General features: G+C 37.7%; 1 protein-coding gene across 1 annotated transcript; it reads left to right on the top strand.

Annotated features, from left to right (window-relative positions):
- Positions 1-2,395: 2,395 nt before the first annotated feature.
- On the top strand, positions 2,396-6,745 carry higd1a (HIG1 hypoxia inducible domain family, member 1A). The gene is made up of 4 exons (XM_081374783.1): positions 2,396-2,501; positions 3,201-3,281; positions 4,216-4,350; positions 4,439-6,745. Exons 2-4 carry the CDS (start codon positions 3,206-3,208, stop codon positions 4,522-4,524), a joined length of 297 nt encoding a protein of 98 aa, XP_081230909.1. The 5' UTR covers positions 2,396-2,501; positions 3,201-3,205; the 3' UTR covers positions 4,525-6,745.
- The last annotated feature ends 5,680 nt before the right edge of the window (positions 6,746-12,425 follow it).

The raw sequence follows: 12,425 nt of genomic DNA on the forward strand, positions 1-12,425 counted from the left end.
AAATCCTACCCTTACCCTATAGTAAGTACATGTACAGTAATTGCTTAATATTACTCAGTACTTAAATATATAATTACACTGTAACAATGACACAAAGTGTAACCCTTTATTTTATAGTGTCCTTGTTACACGTTACATGTTACAGTAATTACGATATATTGTGCATAATTACAAGCAACTCTCCCCAAATCCTAATCCTAACCCAAGTACAAGTAGTTAATTATTATTACTCCATACTTAAATGTATAATTTCACTGTAACAATGACACATTAACATAATGTGTAACCAACCACTTCAGATGCAGCTTCTGAGACACTTTTTGCAGATGTTGCTGATACTGGTTTCATTTGATTGGTGACATCCCAGTAGTTTCTTATTATTCTAATTACATTTATTGATTAAATGTAGGAATTTGACATAAAAGATGATGCTTGAGGTTAGAAAAAAGGCTTTATAAAGGTTAAAATACACATGGAAATAAAATTGGGAGGCAAAAATTGCCCCTTAATGGAAAAATAGTCGCTGAGTAATAGGAACCCAGCAATGGGCACCAAAAAATGGGTGGCCCAATTAAAGAGACAGAGACAGAGTGAATACAAAAGTATAAATGAATATTTATTCAAACGTGCAAACCATGAAAAAAAATCCTAACCCAAATATATAACATTAATGGAAAAATTAAACAAAAAAAGGGAAAAATCTTATCCAAAAACATCCAAATTAGATTCAAAAGCAATAATGCCAAATGCAAATTTTCCAAAAAGTACAAAGTACAAAGGCCACACTCTCCACTGTATCCTCGAGCACAGTTATACTGGCGGCCAGCACCATCACCATCACCCCATGGAGAGGGTCTAACTCACGGGCAACACTTTACACATTTTCCCATAAATAGAGAGTCTAGAAGAAACATTTTGTCATACTGTTCAAAATAGATAATCTACTCTCTTATGCAACAGTTGTCCCTGAAACACCCAAACTCAAATAATAAGTGGTAGATTCCAATCCCTAGCGGAACTCCCGTTTCCCCGTCGGACCTCTAAAATTATGGGACAAACAATATTGCATAAAGACAACAGGCATTTCATTCACTCATTTCGATCGATAATCATAATAAACTCATATGTCAGTAAACAGTCTCTCTCTCTCTGTGTGTGTGTGTGTGTGTGTGTGCGTGCATTTATTAGCTCAAGGCCATGTTAAATGTGCGGTCAATCCGTGACACGCTGCAATGACCTGACCACCACAGAGAATATGAAGTATATATTCATGAATCATGACAGGCCTAAACCAGCCAAGTTACCAGCACAGAAACGTTTGTTTATTCTTAGATGTGAATGTATAAAACTTTGGATTCGTGCCGAAAGAGAGGAGCCCCAGTTTCAGTTTCGCTTTAAATACATTAAATATTGTACTTTTTTTTAATGTAATAATAAAATGCGACTGATACGCGGATGTTTGTTTCTGTCAGCAACTTAAGTTTGAGCTGGTGCTGTTGTATTTTTAATATAAGTCCATAAACAAGCATGTTGTGCTCATTACTCCACCCACAATAACTGAAGGAAGTCCTATTTGATTTAAATACGTGCCTGTCCTCTGTCTACGCCTCTGGGAACAACCTGTTCTCGCACAGTTCACCATGACTTTGCATCCTTTAATTTCGTTAAATCATCCTTACTAACTACAGTCCTTATAGCGACTCATTTCAGATGCAGCACATATGTTCATGTTGTAACACTGAATATGGTCATATTTGAGTTCAGACACAGTATTTATGTATTCAACCTCATTTATAACATCAGTGGAAGAAATGAAACGTACTGAGCACTGATCAACAGAAGTCAGTTGATGCAGTAACAATGCAGTAACAATGCAGTAAATATACTATTTATTTGTAATTTGTTTAACAGGGAAATGCCAAACATGATGCAAATAATACTGCACAACCTAATGTGAATTTATTAACAAATAAAAATGAAGTTTAAAAAATGAAAAAATAAAGAAGGACAAGTTGGGACAAAGATAAACGCCCTTTCCTAAAGGTAAAATGTAAATTACAGGCTGTAATTTGTTGCTGATGACGCTGACCTCACCTGAACTCTGGCGTTACACGTACACGTACAGCACGCGAGGGTTACGCCCCTAGACTGGTCACGCCCCCTCACCGAGAAGGAAGTTTGAAACCGCAGATTTCTGCAAAATAAAAGTTCAGATGGAAATACATGATTTCATAAACAAATAAATGAGTTTCTCAACGGTCTTATTTTATTTTCATGTCTTTTGGGATAAAACATACAACGTATACCGGTCTGGGTGTTTAATTTCACAGTTACACCGAACAGTCATTTTAAAAAGACTTTTATTTTGTAGAGTTGCCTGCGTCACATTGACGTAATATATGTTACATCATCGTGTTCCCGTGCACGCTGTCAGTCACGCAGTTCAACCGGCATAGAAGAGCAGCTTCAGTCCAGTGTTCAGCAGAAAACCACACAAATAGGTACGTTATACAGTTAATATACGGTTTATTTATTATCTTAGCACTTTGCTTGTATAAATAATACATTTAAATAACATAGGACGACATTTTAGTGTGTTTTCAGAGAGTATCTGACCTCTGAACTATCTCTTGAGGAAATGTCGCATCTTCTTTAATTTAAGATTATAATAAGATCTAAATGTCATGGCTGTTTACATTTCATTACGCATTTCCTTTATTTAGTTAAAATAGTGTAAAGTCACTTTTTTAAATGGCCTGTGTGCGTCGTTTGACCTTCATAAATCATGACACCACTATCACTTTGTCTCAGTGAACCAGAGAGCTGTCTGATTTCCTCAATCTGTCGCGAAGTCGATCATGTGTTTGATGGATGTGTCATTAACCTCGTCTTGCTGCTTCTCACAAATGACATAAAGCCTCGAGACCTTCCTTTTGCAATAGTAGGAGATGTAATAGTCTTCTTTTGTAATAGGAAATGATGTAATATGTTTCACAGTATAACATGGCTCATTAATGAAGACACATTCAACAGACCAGTTGGCCAGATTGACTAATGTATAAGCACTTTTGATTAATTGGCTATGTATCAATTTATAATTTTCTGTTTCATTTATTTAATGTTTTAATTACACTTGTCTGCAGTAAAGTGTCGGAGAATGGCCTTTCATCTAATCTTGTTTTGTTGTGTTTGCCTTTTAGCCAAGATGACCCCCGTCGAATATGAAGACAATGAGTCCAAGTTCATCAGAAAAGCCAAGGAGAATCCCTTTGTCCCTGCAGGTAAACTCTCTCAACCCGACGTGTGCTCTCTGTTAAATCTCCTCCCTCATATTTCACTCTTAATAATAGTCTATTAATAAACACATTATATCTCTTTACCCATAATCACTTTATTTCACATTATCTCTGCCCCTGGTGTGTGTCGAGCGCAACCGGAGATCGTCTTCTGTTTCGAGGCCATCTTCAAGTGAAACCACAAAGGTTTTGCTTAGGGATACACGATATAACGGCCAACATATCGTTCATTTTTCATGTTATCATTATCGGCCCGATAAGAAAATTTGGCAGATATATTAAAGCCGATAAATAATGTATTATTTCCTCCAGCTGAGACACTTCAGATGTGCACTGTTTAGCGTTGGGTATCGGTTGAATTTTATTCAGATTTCGTTTCTACTTCTCGATTCCTAATTTCGATTCCAATAAGGTCAAAAAAACTTAGATATCATTCACATTTATTTTGAGTCTTATTGCGAAACATTTAATTGTATCTGAATATCATGAGCAAAAATCAACAGGCCAAACAACACTTACACAAGGAGCGAACGCCTGTGGTACCATTAAAACAACTAGACTCACTAATATAAATCTCAAGCATTATTAAAGACAAGGATAAAAGAATAAATACAAAAATTAGCAATCGCACAAATCAATATGACTGAAATAAACGGTGATTACGGATTTTCAGGCGCGAGCATCATTATAATCGTGTGTTTGGGACATGGCTTTAATGGTGAGACTTCTGTTTTTGTAATCAGGCTGTCAAAAGTATCTAAAAATTCAGATTTATCGTCCAATATATCGTCTTTCAGATATAAAGAGTTATCGGTATCGGCTGATTTCCCAGTTCTGCTGTTATATATGCACTGCCCTGACATGGCCCCGTCGGTCTGACTGTGACGGTGTGTGTGTGTGTGTGTGTGTGTGTGTTCAGGGATGCTGGGGTTCTTTGGCATCGTGGCGTACAGGCTGATGAAGATGAAGAACAGAGGAGACACGAAGATGTCCGTTCACCTGATCCACATGCGTGTGGCGGCGCAGGGCTTCGTGGTGGGAGCCATGACTCTGGGTAACACAGCCATCCTCATCTCTCCTCCTCTACACCCATAACCCCGCTGTAAAGCCTGATCTGTGCTGTGTGTGTGTGTGTGTTGCAGGAGTGATCTACTCCATGTACAAGGAGTACGTGCTGAAGCCCGCTGAAGCGCAGAAGGCCCTGGAGCAGAAGGCCCTGGAGAAGTGAAGAGGAACTGAGATATCCTTAATACCGCCTCATATTAAGGTGTCGCTTTGTATTTATTGCACACATCATTTAGGACTTTTTTTTTTAAAGGATAATTTCTTTACACTGTTTCCTATTTAACATTTAATAAACCTCTGTGAAGAGGTTGGTGTGTCCATTTTGTTGCCTGGCTTGTTTGAGAAACCTGAGGGACGGAATAGTGGCTATTTTTGTATCTGCCAACGACTATTTATGTATTATATATCAGAGACAAACTGATGAACAGCGTATAATGGTTGTTTTTGACTGTATTTGGATTGAGTTATGCTGCTTTTATGTTGATGTAGCATGAAGACCTCTGTACCTTATCATTCAAGATTTGTTATTTAAGTAGACTAAAGAAATTCCAGGACAACAACCGTAACAAACCATCATCCTAGTTATATTTGTGATATGTATACCGCTCAGAACACAAAACGAAAGACTTCACCACTGCTGAATGATTTATGGTACTAGTTCTTTACAGAATATTCAGGAGTTGAAGCAACTCTCTTAGGTGTGTGTGTGTGTGTGTGTGTGTGTGAGTGAGTGAGTGAGTGAGTGAGTGAGTGAGTGGAAGGAACAAGAGTCGCGTGTTCTTCTATAGATTGATAACTATGGCACCTTTTGTTTCATATTTCAATGAAATTCACAATATTATACTTTTAAAGTGACATATATTTTGAGGATCTCAGCTACAACTCTGTTTATCTTTGCTAATAAAAAAATTGTAATTCAATAAAGACTTCTGTTTATTTCTCTGTCGTGTGAGGTCTGAGATGTATGGAGGCTTGTTTCCGCCACAGAATAACACAATTTCAAAGATAATTGTGAGTTTTTATCTCGCAATTGCGACTTTATACCTTGCAATTCTGATATAAACATGATATTCTGAGAAAAAAAGTGAATTGCAAGTTTGTTTCTCGCAGTTGCGAGTTTATATCTCACAATTCTGACTTTATGCAACTTTATATCACGCAATTCTGACTTTATAACACAATTGCGACTTTATATTACACAATTGTGAGATAAAAAGTCACAATTATTTTTAATTCTGTGGCAGAAACAAGCTCCTATAGCGGTGTGTGTGTGTGTTTCACCATACACACTCTTGTTCTGTGGTGTTTATGAATACTCAGATAGATACACATACAGTATGCACATTGTCTTTATGCGTGAGATGCCAGTTTTGTGTAGATGCCCTATAATGTGGTCAAGCTGTGCAGGACATGATACTTCTATAATATCACATCCCAAAATGCAGTTAATGCTTGACTTGACCCTCTGTTTCCAGTGTTATAGTCAAGTCACCTTTATTGGTACAGCGCTCCCATTATCTGTCTGAATACTCTGCCTGGCTGGAAGGTGTGCTGTAAAACAGTGTAATCAAGTAGTGCCAGTCGGTTTAATCACCGTTCTGTATTAAAGTGCTGCTTTAATTGAAGCACACAGTGTTCTCACAGATATTGCCTAACTGTATTATTTGGCTCTCATCATTGTTTATGAACGCCTGAAACCGCCGGTCACACCCAGCAACGGCAAGGTAATGTCCACTCATTCTCTGCCGTCTGTATTTATGACATTTAATCAGATTCACGTCACAAGACATGTGACTGAGGCAGAGGCGTCCCCTTGGGGTTAGTAATGACCTCAGAGGCTCGGGTCAGTTCAACATCTCTTCTGAAGGACCGTGTCTCAACAAACATGCCCATGTCCAGTGTAATCACAGGCCGACTCTCAGGCCTTCAGCGTGAGACTCTTCACACACTCTCACGCCACACATCAGCTTCTCACGCAGAGAAAAATCTTACTTCTGATGATCTCTTGAACTATATAACTATATATATATATAACTCACTGTCGAATTTATACAGAGGGTATAACATTACTAATTCATACATAGTAATAGTTCATAAATATTCTGTTAATTTAAGGTGACCGTGCCTTTTCGGTATTTGGCCCGCGTCTCTGGAATGACTTGCCTGTGGAAATTCGAATGGCTCCGAGTTTGACCATTTTTAAGTGTCTTAAAAACCCATTTGTTTTCTTTGGCATATTAGTTTTTTTTTTTTTTTTCTCGTTGTCTAAATCTGTTTGTTTTGATTATATTATAATGCTTTTCCTCTGTTGTGAAGCACTTTGGTCAGTCTATGGCTGTTTTAAATGTGCTATACAAATAAAGTAAACTTGAAACTTAAACTTGAAACTTAAGATGTATTTGTCCTCACTATGGTAAAACAATGGCTACACAGTATTTCTGTCAGATTGATGAGGCCGCTCTGTTGCACAGTTATTATCTCTGTTCTCAGCTAATAACATTCTGGACTGATAATATTTTACAGTGTATCGGAGCCTGATCCATATCTGATGATATAACTGGCAATCTCGGATAAACTCATTTCACTTTAAAAATGCCAACAACAGTCGCTGTCCTGTGGACTTAATAGTTATTGCTGCGAAGAAACTTATTCTAAGGTTCTGGATAAAGACAGAAATCTCAGCTGTTAAACTTGGGTTGGAAGAAATGGTTAAGATACAGATTGGATAGTTTTGATTAGATCTGGTTTCCTCTCCTCTGTTATCTTGATAGCAAGAATAGCACAGTTTGAGCATCGGCCGGCTCATTAGTGTGGCAGGACTTCATCTCGAGGGAGGGATTATCTGTGCAGATTAGATGTTTGTTTTGTTTGTCTGGTTCTGTGTATGTGCTGTTTTCATGTAGCTTTCCCTTCTTCTTCTTCTTCTTTGTTATATATATATATATATATGCAACAATAACTGTTGGATTGTTGGATTCCTCAATAAAAGATTAACAAAATATTGCATTAGAGAGAGTTATTTAAGAGTAATGAGCAACTCTGAAAGTATTTTCTTCACACTTATTACTCAAAAACAATAATGTTATTGAGTAATTAAAATGTTCTAATTGAGATTCTAAAAGAAGAGATAAACGTATAGAATACTTGAAACCTTGTTCATTTGTTTTATGTTATTCCCTGGATAATATATTTGTTTTTCCCCTGATGATGTTATATGATTGTAAGAGTACATTCAGTTCTGCTCTAGTGTAAATATTTATAAGGATGGTGTCAATTTCAAACCATTTGAGCCTGATTCAGACCCTGACAATGTTAACGAACAAGAGGATCGTGCAGAACGAATTTCACAAGACGTTTCACATTGGTATGTTTTTTTGTAATTTTCTTATACATTATAGATACGATGTTATCCACCATTTATTCGTGATAGTAGTCGGAAAACTAAGGCAATACAAACAGTGATCTTCCTCCTGATTTCCTGTTCATTCACGCGCTCCTTTGCCCATATAATCTTTAAGCTAATAAGGTTAGGCGTATTCGGCTTGCTGTCCGCAGTGCAGGGGCTCGAGGAAGCAGCTTCAACTCCACCTGAGATAAACCCCCCAGTGGCACTACTAATGCTTAGATTATGAGTATGGTGGCAAGATGCCTAAAATATGCAGGTGGAGCTGGGGAGGAGGAGGGACGCCAGAACAGCGGGTGCCAGAACAGCGGGTGCCAGAACAGCGGGGTGAGGCCAGAGTAAGGTGAGAACTTCACTCATTAGTTCGATGATATATCACCTGTGCCTGGCTTGTTAGAGTGGGTGTGGCTGTATACATATAAGACCAGCATTCGTTTGTATCTTTGCTCAGTCTTGAAGTTCTTAGGCAGATCGATTGTGTATGTCTGTTTGGCTGATCTTGAGATACTTCTTACCCAGATCTTTTGAGTTTTTGACCTGCTTGTTTGGGAACTTTGCTTTATGTTATTGGACATTTTTGTCAGCATTAAGTAATTGTGGATCTGCACCTTCTTCAGTGGAGAACTGAGCGACTGAGTCTGGTTTCTCCCAAGGCTTTTTTTTCTCCATTCTGCCACTGAAGGAGTTTTGTCCCTTTGTCTTTTGGCTTGCTTAGTTGGGGACATTTAATATTCAACAATATTATTGATCTCCTGCTTTGACACCATTATAAGAGAACTGAACTGAGCTGTACGATGACATCACTGTTTTCTGCAGGGCGGCTATATATATATATAAATATATATATATATATATGAACTAAATTTTTATGATATATATGAACTAAATTTTTTACAACAGAAATGTACCATCACTGAACTTACTTAAGCTGGATATGACGTTATCATACTGTTAAGCTGCTTTGAAGCTATCTGTATTGTAAAAAGCACTATATAAATGAAGGTGACTTGACTTCAGCGCCGCTTTTGAATTTGTGTGTGTGTTTATTCAAGAAGGACATTAAAGATGACTTGTTTTCCTCAAGTCCTGTGATTCTCTGTATTTTGGACCCACACTGCTCCAGTAGTGGTTAGTGCTCTGGTTAGGACCAGTAACACACTTTGGGATGAGAGCCGGTCGTGAACCACCATTATGACCATTCATGGAGCCTTTAGCAAACCACATGAAAACGGTGGACTCAACTGTTTGGGATTTTGTAACATTACAGAATATATTTAAGGTTAACTTTAGAGAGATCCATGTTCCGTCTGGACCTCCATCCTCTCCCATACGTTCTCAAACTTTGATGGTGTTTTCTTAGTAGCAAGTTTAATATCAAAGTCAGTGAAACTATTTGAATTTCATCACCACCACTCCTTTTTCTCATCAGGTCGGCTACTATATCTGGCGAAACCGGTCACGAGAACCATAGACATAATACATTAAAATACCAAATAGCCTATGTATTATCTGACGAGAACAGCCGCGGATGTCCAGTGACTCCGGAGCATCTCAAACAAAACTCGTCTCTGAGCGCGCGGCGCGTCTTGGCGACGCGTTACCATGGAGACGGTCGCGTAAACAAAGGGACGGGAAGCGCCTCGCTAATCCTTCAGTATCTCTGTTACTCTGTTTTTATAAATTGACTTAAAAAACAAATAAATTCCAAACCCAAATCTTAACTAGGCTGACGGAAATCTTTCTAAATTCGTCCGGTAAGTCTTAAACTGACTGCGTGTTGAATCATCTCAGGACTGCAGCTTTGTATGATAAAGATTAAACGTTAATTTGTCTCTAATTATACGGTGACCGGGAGGGGACATGTTCGGTCTACTTATTTTCGTCGTGGCCACAACATATAGACTCGTGGTAACGTCATATTAAGTCGTGGAAACGATAAGTCGTGGCCACGAGATCATTTTGTTGAGGTAACGACATCATTATGTCGTGTCCACGCGATGCAAAGTCGTAGTCTCGAGATCATATGTTGAGGGAACGATCTATTTTTCTCGTGGCCACGACTTCATATTTTGTGAGAACGACATCTAACGTTATTTGTCTTGGCCACGAGTTATGTTGAGGGAGCCAAAGCGACTGGGCTACAGCAGAGATGGAGTCTGGAGATGACAGAAGAAATAACATTTTACTTTTAGGAATGTCATATAAAGATATAGTGCGGTCTTTGGTTTTAAGACATGGGCACGTTATAAGTGAAAGACACCTGAAGCGCATTATTAAATTGGATGGGATTGTTTGTCGCAGTTTTGCACTGGCATGAAGTTGGTTTGACGTTGGACGTTCGATACTCGCACATTTAGGGACCGTCTCAACATTACATGCGACATTGGCATAAACGTTTCTAACTTTAATAGCATTTGAAGACAATGACTTACAGTCATAAAAATCAACTGTAGGCTACATTGTTCACCCAGGTCTCATGTATGATGCACATCTTTAATATTTTTATTTTATTTATGACAATAAACTGTTAAATCATATGCAAATATTGCTATGTATTTCACTACTGTCACATACCTGACACCTAGATGAACAATGTACAGTTGGTTTTATGACTGTAAGTCAAAATTGTCTTCAAATGCTATTGAGCTTTAAATAGTCATAGGCCTATTCTGTATATGATCCCATACAGTAGTGAAATACATAGCAATATTTGCATATGATTTAGCAGTTTATTGTCATAAATATCAAAACTATTAAAGGTGTGCATCATACATGAGACCTGGGTGAACAATGTGGCCTACAGTTGGTTTTATGACTGTAAGTCATTGTCTTCAAATGCTATTGAAGTTAGAAACGTTTATGCCAATTTCGCATGTAATGTTGAGACAGTCCCTAAATATGCGAATATCGAACGTCCAACGTCAAACCAACTTCATGCCAGTGCAAAACTGCGACAAAAAAGCCCATCCAATTTAATAATGCCAAAGACCGCACTATATCTTTATATGACATTCCTAAAAGTAAAATGTTATTTCTTCTGTCATCTCCAGACTCCATCTCTGCTGTAGCCCAGTCGCTTTGGCTCCCTCAACATAACTCGTGTATGGAAGTAAAATAATGTCAAATGTTTTTGAAACAAAAAGCCTGTTGAATTGCACTACTTGAAAAAATAAAATAGGCATTGCATTAACCATGCTTGCATTTTAATGCATTGTATTTTTAGGGCTTGCATTTTTATGGGCTGAAATTCAACATGGTTGAATATTTAAGCTGTGAATATTTCAATTAAAAACATTTCAAACACATTTTCATTATTAAAAATTCAATAATCCATATTCAACTTTCATATTTCACCTCCAAAATATTCAAACTGTTTAAAAATACAACCTATAATATTCAACAGGCAATTTTCGGTCCATTTTATTTCGCTTTGCAAAATTCGCTTCCACAAATTCAGTGGTTCAAATTCGACAGTAAATTCAACGGAACTGCAGGAAAAGCAATAGATTACCGAGATACTCTCCATCTGCTGTTAGTCAACCTCACCAGCAGGGGGTGCAAAAGCGCTTGTTGTTTACGAAGACAGAGCAACAGTTAGAGCAAGCCATTCATTCATAAAATGAAAATGAGCTGTGTCAGTATATGCGGAAATGATGACAAAGACATAAAAGCTGTGTTTATGTTTCATGCAATAACTTCATTGTTACTTTCCCTGTGTAGCCTACATGTTATCAGCTTTCTCTACATGAACAGGATTATAATCGGTTTCCCTCAATACCTCACACTCGAGGATTCCCCTTCTGTCGGGACAAAACGCTTAACGTAGTTTATGGACTAATACAGTGATATAAAAGACCAAACTCGCACCTTATTGGGGATGTAGGGTATAGGCTACTATATAGGCTAGATGGACTGAATATGAACGTAACGGGCAAAGTTTCATGTAACTCTCATGTAGTTTCAAAGTTTCAATACTAACACTTTTCTCTTCTCTTTTCTCTCTTTTCTCTCTCTCTCTCTCTCTCTCTCTCTACAGTATATATATATATATATATATATATATATATATATGTATAGGCTATGCCTACGTGTATTGTATTAGCTTAAACTGGGAAGAGTCATAGCACTTGCATATTGTTGTCCTATTGTTAGTTTAACTGTAAATCGCTTTGGATAAAAGCGTCTGCTAAATAAATGACTAGATGTAGCCTAATAAATGTAAAATTGGCTTGACATTGGACATTCGCACATTTAGGGACCGTCTCAAAAGTTGCATAAAACATTGGCATACACGTAACTTCAATAGCAAACTTTAATTTATTTGAATAAATATAAAAAATCCAAAGGGTGCGCAGTAGGCCTGACACTACATGAACACTTTACAGTTGGTTTTATGACTGTAAGTCGTTCTATTCAAATGCTATTGAAGTTAGAAACGTGTATACCAAAGTAGTATACACTTTAGAGACGGTCCCTAAATGTGCGAATGTCCAACGTCAATGCCTGTCTATCACTGGGGAAACGCTCAGCATTAAACTTTGCGCGTTATTCTGAGTCAATCTGCTTGCCTGCGAGTTTGGTCTTTTATATCACTGTAATTAGTCCATTAAGCTATACGTTAAGCGTTTTATATGTCCAGCAGGGGAATCCTGAAGTATTGA

The sequence above is a fragment of the Scardinius erythrophthalmus genome (genome assembly GCF_964197995.2).
Source record: "Scardinius erythrophthalmus genome assembly, chromosome: 9".
Classification (NCBI taxonomy): domain Eukaryota; kingdom Metazoa; phylum Chordata; class Actinopteri; order Cypriniformes; family Leuciscidae; genus Scardinius; species Scardinius erythrophthalmus.